We start from the raw sequence: 14,873 nt of genomic DNA on the forward strand, positions 1-14,873 counted from the left end.
ATTTGGGCCCAGGAGAGAGAAAGAGAGATTTTGAAATATTTACACACACACACACACACACACACACACACACAATCTAATAGTTTGGGAAGCAATCCTTTTTGTCTTTGTTTAAATATGATGTCCCTAGGTTTTTACAATGTAGATTATTTTGAGATCTTCCTCTTTATGCTTGCATACAAGAGTAAGCAAAACATTACCCCTATTTTAAATGTGTTTAAATGACAATAAATAGTATTAATACAACCACGAGGAAAGGCAATACGTCAAAGGCAATACCCAAGACGACACTAGTAGTACATGTGTTGATTTTATTCCACTTGTAATTTTGTTCCTAAGATAAAACCCTAGGCAACTGCATTGTCTTCAGCTGGCAAATAAGGAATAAAGAGGATTCATAATTAGGCTGGGATGTCCCATGGACACCAAAATATTAATTAAGGATGCCTTTGTTTCCACATACTCTGTGCAGTGACTGGTACCAGAAGTCATTGCATTTAGTATAAATGTTATTTCACAGGAAATATATTGTATACCGGTAGTATTCTGCAGAAAAAAATATGTATATTTACATATGTATAGTGGCTTATTGCTAATTACACTGGAATGTAGGCTATGGGTATACTCTTCAAGAACAAAGCTGAAAGTTGAATGCCTTCAACCATCTTGGGAAAGCATCTATAGTTTACTATCAGAGTGTAGCCCAGACAGTCTAGCATGGCTTACTGTTACTAGAGTATCATTGCTTAATTTGAAATTATATTTTAAAAACTGATCTGGGGAAGGATTTTTGCAATATTTCCTTCCACCATGGAAAGTACTTGACAGTGGAAGGAAGGAATATAAACACCCACTTCAGGCAATTCTGACTAGATTTCTTGTAAAATCGTTTGTTAACCTTTTCCTTCTTTCAAGTGTCTTTTTTGCTTGCACAACCTCCTCTCTTACTTTCCATGAGCCTAGTTTTTCTACTGTTTGTGTCCTTTGGGCCATTTTCATCTCCCTCTTGCCAGGGAAACTAAACTGGGAATATTAAATACACAAAAAATTAGTTTTATGGGTTTTTTTAAATGGAAAAGAGAGTTTAAAAAGTGTCCCGTGAGGGGCTGCTGGAATCAGGAGGTCAGCTGGGAGAGAAAGGTGGCCAGTTTTAAACTGCCCCTCCTCCCCCTCTGCTTTTCTTTTCCCTCCTGCTCTCCTTTCCCCTAACACACTTCCTAACTAGAGTTCTTACATCAAGACCTTGAACTAAAGCATCTAAATGCAGCTCCTAGTTTAACTCCCTACTCAAGGACACATTTCAAAGCTGTCCAGCTGCTTCTTCAGCATTGCTGAATGCTGTGACTAGGCTGGCAGGGTGTCCGGAGTTCGGGCTTGCAGTTAGACTACTTACCTGCTAGCTTACCTGCAGGCAGTCTTAGGAGCACAGCTGGACCCCAACTGACTTCTCCTGATTGGACAAATTGTGCAACTGGCTGAGGGGATCAACACAGACCTGCTCTTAAGACCAGCGGCGGGATGCTGGCTATTCAAAGCATTTGCCCACGGCTGTGATAACCCTTGTGCCTGCTTGTTCCCAGGCATGCCCCTGCCTTGCCTCACTCCAGGTAATTCAGTTCCGACCCACGGCTCTGATTTGTGACCTCAGCTCTGACCCTTGGCTCCAGCATCTGGCCCCCGGGGACCTATTCCAGGCTACCAACCCCTCCTCCAACCACGAGGCAAGACCATCCACGCCCTGATCCCTGACACAGGGTAACCAGCAGTTTTCCTTTGAAGTTCTACTGCAAGAGAAGCACTAACAGCAGGGCTTAAAGGGATGATGCTGCTTTCTCTCCCAGCCCAGCCAAAGTATGCAGCAAAACTGGAGAAACAGCTGAGCAGCCTTGAAACAAGTCTGCAAGTTGGAAGCTCAACTAGGAGCTATATAAATGGGCTAATTCTGACGCTGCCTCAGCTATTGTATACGGTCTCCTCGCAATACAACTGGAGTTCGGGAATTGGAGCAGACATGCAAAGCACAGAAAGGCCACGCACACCCTGGCCAGTGATGAGCTCAGCTCTAGGGTGGTTCCCTGTACACTGGTATGAAGAGAGACAGATGGGGCTTTGTGAATTCTCATGTTCTCCCCACACGCAAGTTATAAATGCAATGACTGTTTCATCCTTAAGCCTCTGATTGCACAATGCAACCCCTCTGCAGCCTTGGGATATTAAACACACACACACACACACACGTACATATATGTGCATATGTGTGGACATGCCTGTTTCGCTCTTCCCCCTGCCCATCTCCCTATTGCCCAGCTTAACCACTCAGGCAGGACACTGGGCTCAAATTTTCTTCAGTTTCTTCACAAGAACCCAAGATGAGGAATTTAAGAGAGGAAGGCTAGAGAGATAGACAGAAGGGAGTTTGGGCTGCAAACTAAGAAAGAGAATATAGCTATACATGTTCTTGCAGCTACATTTTTCAGCTACTAGATTTTTCTGTTTTAGAGTTCTAGGCAGTGTGTAATCCCTGGTAAACAAGTGAGGCAAAGCTGCATCTCAAGCATGGCAGTTTGTTTGTTCTGTTTTTTCCCTTAATAAATAAAGAGAAAGACGGATTCTAAAATTCCATATATCAGGGCATTGACTGCCTTTGCAACTGAAGCCTGTAATATTTTGCCCATTATGAAAATGGGTTTAAAAAACATTGTAGGGGAAAGATATTGAAACATTTCCCCTTATTTCTTTTATTTAACCCATTTACCATTGTGGGGGTAAGGATATATACAGAAAAGATACATTGAAGAAAAAATGGAGAGACTACTATTTGGCTTATTTGATTCCAAAGATTTCCTCTGTCCTTCAGATGAGACATTAATGGCCTGATCCAATGCCCACTGATGTCAAGGGGAGTCTCTCTCATGAATTGAAAGGACTTTGGAAGTCTTTTCGGCTTATGTCAGATGGTTGTCCAGCTGAAAGTTAAAGAATCTGTAACACTTTCAAAATAAGCAGGAGTATTTAATTCATTGTTTAATAAAGACTTTGAGATAGCTCAAGAACGTGCTCAACGAATTAGTATTGAGAGAGTAGCAAGGAGAGAGAATCTGCAGGGAATGAAGTTACTGCAGCCCAACTACTTGTAAGAGATGCATGAAATGATAACTATAGTTCTAGAAGGAAATGCTGCGGCTTATTTTCTAGCTGAAGAATGTTTCTCTAAGAGATTGCAGCACTGGGGGGGGGGGGGGGGGGGGTGAGATGCCAAATTTCACTCAACATTTACTACCAATGTGTTTCATATTGTTTTATGAGTCATCAAAATTGCCTGAAATTTCAAAATATTCTCACAGAGTAGTTTGTGAAATCCACTTCTAGCTCAAAATGTCAAGATTTCAAAATGCCACACATTTGAAATTTGCCAAAGAACTACGACAACCATCGCGTTGTTAATTTTGGAGAGAAAACAGAAAGGAGAGAGATACAGACATAAACATACACAATGGCAGGCGGTGACAGAAAATGCTAAGAATGTATGACCTTTGGATCCACCTCCAGAAGTGGTATGGGCATCCATACTAAATCATACACCCCGTTGTCTGTCAACCCCATTGGAGAGCATAATGTAAGCCAGCTTCCACACAGGGAAAGTAAATACAAAAGCATTTTTCAAAGCAATATTAACCACTTTAACAAAAATTACATATAGACCTGGTGATGTGGGAACCATAAACATTTCAGAATCTGGATACTTACCCAAAGTACCTAAAACTATGGATGGTAGCAGCCCTCTGCTACATACAAACCTTCCCACCTTTACTAAGAGCAGTGGTTCTCAAAGTGTGAGGCACACCCCCTTAGGGGGCACAGAGGAACATTCGGGGGGCGGGGCATATGGTGGGGCTGGGGCTTCCACCCCCACTCCACCCTCAGGCCAGCTCCACCTCCAACCCATTCATCCCCCAGTCCTGCTTCGCCTCCAGGTCCAGCTCCACCCTCACTCCCGGTCTGTCCCCAGACCAGCTCCACCTCTAGCCCCAGCTCCTCCCCCATCCCCACTTCCGCCCCCAGCTCTGCCTTCAACCCAAGCTCCACTGCTGAGGAAGTCTCAGCTATGCAGTAATGGGGGCGGGGGAAAAAGTGGACAGATTCTGCTACTGTTGGGGGGGGTGTGACAGGAAAAGTTTGAGCCCCACACCCCAGTGCTTTGGAGGCCCACTCTCCTCTCTGGTGTCTTCATAAGGCCACCAGGCAGGACCACTACACCCCTAAAACCCTGAAGGGTCTTTGGGATGTGAAGTAGGCCCTCCTCCCCCACCCCACACTTATGCAACAAGTGTGACAGAGCCAGCAGCACCAACAAAAAATGGCTCCTGGTAGTTGGCTGGTAGGTTGTCTAAATTAAACATAAATCCTTAACATGGTTGCTACATACTTTTCTCTGTACACACAGGCAACTTATTTGGACCACAACCATGTATCACAACAATGCTTAAAACATACGTACTGTTGTAGCATGCACAGAGCATAGTTTCAATAAGGATCACTTTATATTTGTTATATGAAAATACCAAAAGCACAATAAAGGAAGATTTCATCCTTTAAAAAGCTATTATGATCCACACAGACATTGAGCTACAATTATGTACGGTAGATGGTAATTTTAGTGGAAACAAGGGACAATTAATCAAATGACCATTATACTACTGTGATCACCACTGTACCTCATACATTTAAATAATCAGATTCTTTCCTTTTTTTAAAAATCTTTTATTTTTACTCTTTTAAAAACACCTTTTGAATTTTCCATGGGAAAATCTTTACTTTTTTTCATGAGCTCTTCTATTTCACTCTCTTCCCCTCCCCCCCTTTTAAAAAGCCAAATGCTGGAGTAAAATTCTCAGCATAGTAAGTGGGGATTTAAAAATTTCCACGGCAGCAGAACAATGGGAACAGTGTCAAAGCACAAAACAAGTTCAACAAATATTACCTGGGTGGTCTGTACAAGTAAGACATACTTTGCATGTCTGATTGGCTTCTGTTTTATGCTAAAATAATTTGGCTGACTTCCTAGAAGGTGATTGAATCGAAATGTCAGAAGATCATTCTCCCCCCCCCCGCCTTTTCATTAAGCCCAAATAATACAAATATCCATCTTTTGATGCATACTGTGTGATACTTAATATCTGACTTTCTATAAACAAAAATAAAATCAAGTTAGGTCTTAAAACTACTCGATAAAAATGACAGCTGAAAGTTTTTATACTGCATTTATTTTTAAAAAGCATTATGGACAAAATATTCAGCTGCTATAAATCAATATAGCATTGATTAGTCAATGAATCTATACTGATTTACACTAGCTGAGGCTTTGTCCCTGACAGTTTAAAATATTTCAGTCAAGGGTTTTTTGGGGGTTGGGGGAGGGCACTATTTCTTATCTTCAAAGCAAGCAAGCAAAGTGTGTTCTACCACATTAAAACAATATTTATACATTAATTTTGGCTCACCATCTATTTACACTGTTCCCATTGTTCTGTTGTGGGAGTGTTTAAATTACAATTGTATTTTCATTTTTAAAAAAAGAAAAAAAATGCAACATCAATAAAATTAACTCGGCCACTAATTTTCCTTTATCTACCAAGGAGAAAAGCTTCAATGAAATATTTCACCCTACCTTCAACACAAGTTTACTGTTACTATATTCTGCTTGAAAGTGTCCTTTTAACTCTTACCTTCACATTGTCTGGATGAAGTCCTCCAGGATGTTTGTCCATGTACTGACATAAATCAGTGTGCTGGAAAAAGTCAAAGGGGAAAAACTGTATTAATATCCCCATGACTACAACAGATTAATATTCTTCCACTTCAAAGTCACTGTTTTCTCTGGACAGAGCAAATGGAAGTAGAACACATATTTTCTCAGTTATACCATGTCTTTACCTCCAGGCTCCATTCTTATTAAGCACCTCTATAACTTGACTCATAAGACTATTTATAAGAACTAAACTGTATCTAGTTTCCTTCTCATCTCTCCTGTACATGGTTAATTTATTAATTTACATCTCAATCTAGTATACACAATAGGTCATCTCTTAACTTATAAGACTCCATATTACCATCAATGCCTTATAGGTAACATCATGGGGTGGGGGAAATCATATAAGAAAAACATCACAAATCCTGCTCACGCTATTTATATAAAACACATTTGGAATCAATGTTTCATGTGAGTAAGTCAAGCAGAATTCTGGCCCAGGATTATTTATAAAAATTAAAATAGCTGTAGAACAGATTGCTGAATATTGTTCGGTACAAAAAAAAAAGATATGATGAAACATGGCAACACGCATGTGTGTACATATGTGTGGACGATTATTAGAGACGTCAGAAGCAGATTCATAGTGAAGATGTGTTGAGGTTTACACTTACAACAGAATTAAAATCAGTTTCTCACTTTAACGATTTAACATAGTCTCTGAATTTACCACAATAACTCTCCAGAAGACAACTGAATTCTCCATATAAATTCTTAGGAAACATTTGAAAACACTCTCTTTTTTAAATTTCCCCCCATTTTTTCCCTTCACATTTCTTTTGGCTCTGGCCAGTACACAGCCTTTATCAACTAAGGTGGCATTTTGATTCTCTGCTCCGTATCCACAATGTAACTTCTGAAATTACAGTCAGGACTGAAAGAAAAAGTATCAGTTGGCATAACCGCCAACACACTGGAATTGATCTTTCCATTCGGGAACTTGGACTGCATCTGGGGGGAAAAAAATCACCTAGCATTCCTGCACAAGATAGTTGTCAATGAATGCATTGCATGCAGGGACAGGCCAGTTGGGTCTAAGCAGTGATCCAGGTGAGAGTCTTGGATATAAGTTTTCTTCCCCAAGCCCGGATAGTTTCTTGGGTCTTATTTTACTACCCATACTACACTAGGAACCTTTCTTATATGTTCATTCAGAAGCCTACTATATACCTACCCACTAACATTTCCTCCAGATAGTATTCAAATTAATATAAGTAATAGCCACTCCATACTTTGTTGCCTTCTTGCTTCCACATCTAAGCTATCCTTTATTCTCACAACCCTTCTCCAGTGTGCCAATATTAGAAAATTAATGTGGGACTAAATAAAATTTGCTGAAAGTATTTTGAAATTGGTAAAAATGTAAATATATCATTTAAAACATTATTTCTTTAATGCATGCTAAAAGATGCATAAATTCAGTTGGCTGGGCATTAGCATGTTTCTTTAAGAAACTATGCTGCGGCCTAAAGACAGCAAATATTGTGTGTGTAGTGGAAATTTCTAGGTCCTATAATGTTGTGTGTGTATATCACAGGGAAAAGGAAGGGGAACCTATTCAAATGGGCATGAAGATATAAGCAATTTCCTCCCAAACACAGGCTACGAAGAGTAATGTTTATTGGTTTAATTTATACTGTAGTTAACATATCACTGAAGTAGTCTAACAAAGAAAATAAAAGGTTAGCTCATGCATTTACTTCCCCCATCAGTAGGGATGCCAATTTTGGTTGGACGTATTCCTGGAGGTTTCATCACATGACTTAGTTGTTAATTAAAAATTAATGTTTAATTCCTGGAGACTGCACGACAATCCTGCAGGGTTGGCAACCCAACCCGTCAGTGTTAGTGAGAGTTAGTTAAATTGTATTTTGCACAGAGGTTTATACTTGAAATGTGATCCTTTTACTTTCATTTTTTCTAGCTCTAAAATCCACTTCAGTATTGGCTCCCCCATCTTTCCCTCCAAATCTTCTGGGACCATAGCAAGAACTAGCCAATCACTCTTAACAATTCATTACTACATTGAACACTCAAGATTCTGTTTCATAGATTGATGATTATGCTTCCTTGATGTTGATATAAAGTCACCTTGGTCACCTTTTAGGTGCTGAGTGATTGATATTGCTTGAGCACTAACTCTAGCACAAACATATAATGCCTTTTGGCAAAACATCTGAAACATCATTCCTGCAATGAGGTAAATGTTTCTTTTCCAGTTGGTGTGGAATAAGTTTGTTCCTCTCAATCTCTCTCCTATTATAGCAGAAGAACGGCAACCTCCATGGAATAAAATTTTATCTTGTTTAACTTTAATGTGAATTTTTGAATAAAGACAATTTCCAGTGTTTTTGATAGAAGTCTTAGTCAAATTTTTTGACAAAAACCTCACTGAAATTTCCTTTTTAAAAACGCATGATGAGAGACGAGCATTGCCCTATACCATGTATATTAAAGACATACATGCATTTGACAGCCCTGTCACACCTGCCCACATCACTGTGGATTCTCATACCTAACAGGGCTGCAGTTCAGGCAACCTGGATTTCCCCTGCAGTTCAGCCTTCTAGCCACTGAGGCTAGCATGGCACAGGATGAGCAGAGAGCCTTATTGACTCCTCCATCCCTCCCTGCTCTCCACATCTGGCTTGCAGTCAGCCAACAGAGGAGAAAGTGTAAGAGATGTAGGATGTAGGCCATCTAGCCTAATGATCACAGTGGGGCTGGTGTTATCAAGTAAAGGACGATCACAAAGAGGTAGTCAGCACACAGGGATCAGAGTAATTGCTAGAGCCAGGATCAATAGGCAAGAGCCAGGGTCAGAGTCAGGCCGGGGTCAGAGACTGGAGATCAGAGAGAGGTAGTTACCAGGATGGAATTAGGAAGCAAGAGTCAGGGTCAGAGACCAGAGATCAGAAAGCAAAGTGAGGTCTGGAATCACAGCAAGCCAGAGGTCAGCATGGTTGCCCAGACAACTTCCTGGGGCACCCTCCAGGGGTAAATAGTGAGCATGAGCCAATCAAAAGGCTGCAGCGTGCTGTTACTCTGGACCCTTTAGATGGTACGTCCTGCAGCGCTTCTTCTCCATGGTGCTTCTTAGACGTGGTTCTATGTGGCCTCCCAGTGGCAACGTGGGAATGTCAGCTGCCCCAGACTCTGCAGACCCAGGCTCTAGTCCTGCAGATCCTTGCAGGGAGGAAGCACCAACAGTCACTCCAGTTCCATCCAATCCACGTCCTATCCAAACACCAACAAGCTGCAGATAGAGAGATCTCTTAAGCTACTCCAAGAACTCCACTGTCCCTGATCCACCAGCAGTCCAATATCTACTCCAGGCAACCCTCCTGGCTGCCTAGGAACTTCCACATCAGAACATCATCTTTCTTTCTTTAAGGAAGACCTCTTGAACAAATTCTCCAAGATACTAAGCACTAGGGTGACCAGACAGCAAGTGTGAAAAATCGAGATGTGGGTGGGGGGTAATAGGAGCCCATATAAAAAAAAGCCCCAAATATCAGGACTGTCCCTATAAAATCAGGATATCTGGTCACCCTACTAAGCACCAAAGAACCTATAAATATCTGGGATGTAGGTCTTGATACAGTTATTTCCCTTTGGTTGTAGCCAGTTGTGAGTATGATCACATTCTCCATTTATCTTTCAGTTAGTACTCTGTATAGTTTCTCAGAACACAAATGACACCTATAATTGTGATTTTAGTTACAGTTGCTAATCTTCCTTCCAGATTCTACAGCCAGAACAACTGGTAGTGTTGTGTTCTACATCCGTGGTGCTCTCTTTCAGGCATGAAAATTGATTGGTTGCATTTGCCTGCACTGAAATTCCATGCTAGCAGTGATGCATGCTATGGCAGAGAACCCAGAGGTCCACACTTTGCTATGAGAGCAGCACAGGCCCTCCTCACATGTTCATCTCCCCCTTTCACAATTCCAGACACATGGAAACCTCTAATACCTCTTCACCCAAACAATGGAAAGAAAAACAAAAACAACCCCCATTTTTGGACAAACTTCAAAAGTTTGCTCTAATGGGATACTAACTAGCAGTCTCCAACATCACCAGGCATGGGAAAGCAGCCTGTCCCCCATATAATGCAAGGGTAAGATGTTGTTCTGTATTAAAAGAAAGAAGCAAGTAGGTGTTACCAGTTACTGTTCTGCTCTCAGTCAGGGACTCAGTGAATGCACACACAATTCCATGCTTAACACAGGAGAACTGCCAGCATGCAACTTCTGCGGGGTGTAACCTGAGGACATTACTTTGAACACCCAACGGTCTGAGGTTAGCCAAGACCAGGCCGACCGGAAGGGGCGGAGGCGGTCGAGGAAAGAGTGAGAGGGTGGATCCTGGGAGGTGAGTGGGGCATCGTCCTCAAGTGCACCCTCAAAATGACTGCTTCTGGCCTCCTTGGCTTCTGAAAGGCTTGGGCTGAGCAGACGAACGGGAAGACGGGTGTCATCACTTAGACCCCTTGTCTCTATCCTTTCTCCTGTAAGTGCCCAGCCGAGGAGTCCCCCAGGACCTAGCCTGCGGAGGCAAAAGGTAGAACGGCTTCCTGGCCTGCTGTGGAATATGGATGCCCAAGCAGCAGAGGGTGGAACGGGAGTCTTTAAGGCCATAGAGTCTCGAGTCCGTGAGCTCGGAGAAGAGCCCCATCCCTTCAAATGGGAGGTCCAGTATAGTGACCTGCATCTCCTGGAGCACTGCAACCAGGAGCTCCGCTTCATGGCCACCGCGGAAGCAACCACCCTGCCACTGAGTCCCATTGCATTCCAGGCCATCTGAAGGGCTCCCCTTGCCACTCTTGTGCCTTCATCCACCAAAGCGGCGAATTCCTGGGCTCAATCCTGCAGGAGGGCCTCCTTGAATTTGTTAAGGGAGTCCCACAGCTTAAAATTGCACCTGCCTAACACGGCTTGGTGGTTAGACACCCGAAATTGCAGCCTTGCCGTTGAATAAATCTTTCTGCCAAATAAGTCTAGTCTCTTGGCATCTTTGTTTTTCAGCGTGCCAATGACTTGGCCCTGCTCAGCACCAGCCAGTCCCTTTAATTAACAGAGGACACGACCAGTGACGCCGCTGGAGGATGTGTATGCAAGTATATATGACCTTTTTGAAGGGGCATAATACTTCTTTTCTGCCTTCTTGGAAGTGGGCAGAAGAGGGGGTCTCCCACAGCGATTTGGCAATCTTAAGGACCCCTGGGTGGACAGGCAGCACAACCCATGCCAGGGTGGAGGAGGAGGATATAATGTTAAAGAGGTCATCAGACTCCTCTGCAGCCTCCTCAATTTTTAAGTTCAAGTTGGTAGCCACCCTCTTAAGAAGGGCCTGGTGCTCCTTGAAGTAGTCAGGGGGGCTGCCCATTTGGGAACCCGCCACCACTTCATCCAGAGATGACAATGACGAGTGCACCACTGGGGGAGGGGCGGGTTCCCCTTCCTTCTCCAGGGAAGTCTCCTTAGGTGCTGGAGTCTGATGTGCTGCCCCCATGTCGGATTCAATACCATGTTTCGACTCCGCTGCCGACAGCAGTTTGTCCGAGGCGGCCAGGGAGGACTGGTGGGAATACAGAACCAGCATTATGGGCACACCCCACAGTTCCAGTACGGCCATTGAAATGAGGAGGGAATTGCTCGCTTGCATAATTCTAGTAGTATAGGGCAATGGAACTGAATACTGGCACCATTTTCCACAGGCAGTGGTGATTTTAGCTGATACCTCACTCCTGAGGATAACCGAGGCAGAGAGAGCACAGCTGCTGGTGGTGTTCAGATGCCACCCGGGCCCCTATGCTGCTAGCCTGTGCACTGCACTGGTGCCTGCTGAAGTAACTGGAGAGAAAGTGTCCTATTGCAGCAGAAGAAATGAGGCAACCCTCCCCAGAAACCTTCAGCAGAGGATTGCAGAGTACCTCCATGAAAGTTTCTCTAAGATCTCTACGGAGGATTCACGGGACTTATCGGTGCACATAAACAAACTGCTCCGTGTCACCCCTAAGTCTAGAGGGAAATGAAAAGCAGATAGCAACTCTACCTCTCTTGGTTGTTCCACTACAAGTAAAAATAAGCACATTAAAAGATGTGTCCTGCTACCTTAGGGGTGCCATCCCTGTAATCTCAAAGTAAACTGCATACTTACCAGAGGTTCCTTCCCCTGCATCAGGCTCACCTGTGCTCAACTGTCAGGACTGGCTGGACTGCAGTAGAGTCAAAAATAGGTCCTGGCTTGCTGTACAGGTGGATCACCCAGTCGCCAGTCCCCCATATTCCTCCTCCTCCTCCATCTCCTCACTGTTCACAGCAAGGGACTGTGACTTGGGCTTCTCAGAAGTAACCACAGTGCTCTTGAGCGGGGAGGCAGGAGTCCTCCACCAAGGATGGCTTGCAGCTCTTCGTAAAAGCAGCAGGTCTGCGGCTCAGCACTGGATCTATTGTTGGCCTCCCTGGCCTTCTGGTATGCTTGCTGCAGCTCTTTGGCTTTCACGTGGCACTGCTGTTGGTCTCTGTTGTAGCCTTCCCGCACTCCCCGAGCAATCTGCTCGTAGATGTCCACATTTCTACAGCTGGATCAGAGCTGTGCCTGCACAGCTTCTTTTCCCCACAGGCCCAGGAGATCCAAATACCTCCTGGCAGGTGCATGTCTGAAGAGTGTAGCCGGCATGGTCAGCTGGGAAGTTACACTCAGCGATGGAGAGCTGGTAGGTGTGGGGTCTTAAAGGGGCGGGGTGGCTTCCTGTCCACCTGACCCCTGGGCAGCAGAGTTCACAACAGTGACCAGAGCGGTCACTGTGGGGCATTGTGAGACAGCTGATGGAGGCCAGTAATAGTCAGTGTAAGTAACGCGGTGTCTACACTGACTGCATTGACCTAACTACAATAGAACCTCAGTTATGGACACCTCAAGAATGGATGTCAGACCTACCATCTGTTTTGGCGATCAGGAAGGAATTTTTTCCCCTTGGGCCAAACTGGCAGGGACCGGAGGGTTTTTTGCTTTCCTTGCTGCATTGTTAGAGGAACAACTGGTGTAAAAGGAGTAGAATAGGAGTTTTATTATTAGGAGGTAATAAGGGAATGCTTAGTTCATCACAGTTTACAGCTGGTATCCAGGGCAGATAAAGGCTAAAAGAGCCAGCTCCGAGAGGTAAATGAGACCCAGGATATGGTTGAGGGTCCCTTTGCCTGTAAGTAGAAGGGGAGACTTGAAATCTTCACAGACTGAGATTCCCCTTGGTATCCTTTATCCCCTCACGGGAGGGAAGGCAAAAGGATTCAGAAGTGAGCTAAGTTCTACGGGTTGGCTGAAGACTGTCTACCCCCTTATTGGTTATATAGTGGGAGGCTTGTAATGCTGCACTGGACCCAGTTTGATGCTTGTTATGTGAGAGGGGGTGGGTAAATAGTTTCCCTCCCCTACTAGTTAAGTTCATAAATCTGTGGCCTGCCACTTAAAATCCATCCCTTTGTCTCCCTTTCATTCACCTGCCTGTCTTGATCAAGGCCAGCAAGCTGCAGCAGAGGTGTTTTATGCACATCACTGCAGCCTCACTTAGTGAGGCTGTAATCGGCTTCCACGACACCTGCACCCCACGGTGTGTGGAGGGTCCAGCTGCTCCATTCCCACTACTATCCCTGTTGGACCCAACTCCAAACCATTCAGCATGATGTTGCACAAGGAACCTTTGAGAGCACTGTCCTCAGTCATAGGCCCTTGTTGGTTCTGCTGTGTCTAGGAGACTTCCATACCCACGGGAAGGAAAGAAAAAGAATGGCCTCATAATGTAGACATTTTTCCCTTGGTCACTTCTACACCTTCCGTTTTCTGTCTGTGCATGCTATCATAGAATCATAGAATATCAGGGCTGGAAGGGACCTCAGGAGGTCATCTAGTCCAACCCCCTGCTCAAAGCAAGACCAATTCCCAACTAAATCATCCCAGCCAGGGCTTTGTCAAGCCGGGCCTTAAAAACCTCCAAAGAAGGAGACTCCACCACCTCCCTAGGTAACGCATTCCAGTGCTTCACCACCCTCCTAGTGAAATAGTGTTTCCTAATATCCAACCTAGTCCTCCCCCACTGCAACTTGAGACCATTGCTTCTTGTTCTGTCATCTGCCACCACTGAGAACAGCCGAGCTCCATCCTCTTTGGAACCCCCCCCTCAGGTAGTTGAAAGCAGCTATCAAATCGCCACTCATTCTTCTCTTCTGGAGACTAAACAATCCCAGTTCCCTCAGCCTCTCCTCATAAGTCATGTGCTCCAGACCCCTAATCATTTTTGTTGCCCTCCACTGGACTCTTTCCAATTTTTCCACATCCTTCTTGTAGTGTGGGGCCCAAAACTATTATTTAGCTCTGTTGTATTATCTAATTCTGTATAGCAATTTGAGATACAGCCCGAAGACATTTTACAATATAACACTGTATTATCCTGTAGTCTTAGCATCCAATGTACTATAAATCTGTTTTGTTTTTTAAAACTAATATCCCATGGACACAAAGGATCAAATTCCACCTTAATTTACACACAGTCAAGCAATACTGAATAATAATTTTTCTATGATGCATTCCCTTCTAGGGTCTCAAAACACTTTTCAAACCTTAATGAAAAGAAGTGAACACCCCCCATTTTATAACTGGAAAGAAAGAGACAGATTAAATGACTTGCCCAAGACAATACCGTGGAGTCTTTGAGAACGTTTCAAAGGCAGCAAAATTACATGGGATTAACAAAGAGCAGGATTTGGCACAAGAAATATAGGATTAAAGGATAAGGATATAGGATTAAAAAGCCGTACTTGTACTATCATTGTTTTGTTATTTTTCTCTGTAAACTGCCACAACAAATTTAAATTATTTATGCAAATAACCCATGGGGCAATATTTCATAACGTAATTAATTGGTTTTTGCTTGAAATATGTTGCAGAATGTGACAGGTGATTCTTATTCAGTAAAACCACGATGTACATCTGCAGACATGTGTGCGCACAAGCAATTGTAAAGGGAGAAATAATCAGACAGAGAAAAGTTTATGTAAACTGT

At 43.6% G+C, this 14,873-nt stretch overlaps 1 protein-coding gene across 2 annotated transcripts in view; it reads right to left on the reverse strand.

Moving 5' to 3' along the window:
• The window catches only part of CDK14 (cyclin dependent kinase 14), a 483,078-nt gene that overhangs the window by 230,536 nt on the left and 237,669 nt on the right, over window positions 1–14,873 (reverse strand). For both annotated transcript variants that reach the window (XM_024202069.2, XM_024202070.2), the window contains one exon: window positions 5,727–5,789. In XM_024202069.2, the coding sequence (XP_024057837.1) occupies window positions 5,727–5,789 (63 nt within the window). The remainder of the gene's footprint in view (window positions 1–5,726; window positions 5,790–14,873) is intronic.

This window comes from Terrapene carolina, unplaced genomic scaffold (assembly GCF_002925995.2).
Source record: "Terrapene carolina triunguis isolate 2854851 unplaced genomic scaffold, T_m_triunguis-2.0 Scaffold84, whole genome shotgun sequence".
Lineage (NCBI taxonomy): Eukaryota > Metazoa > Chordata > Testudines > Emydidae > Terrapene > Terrapene triunguis.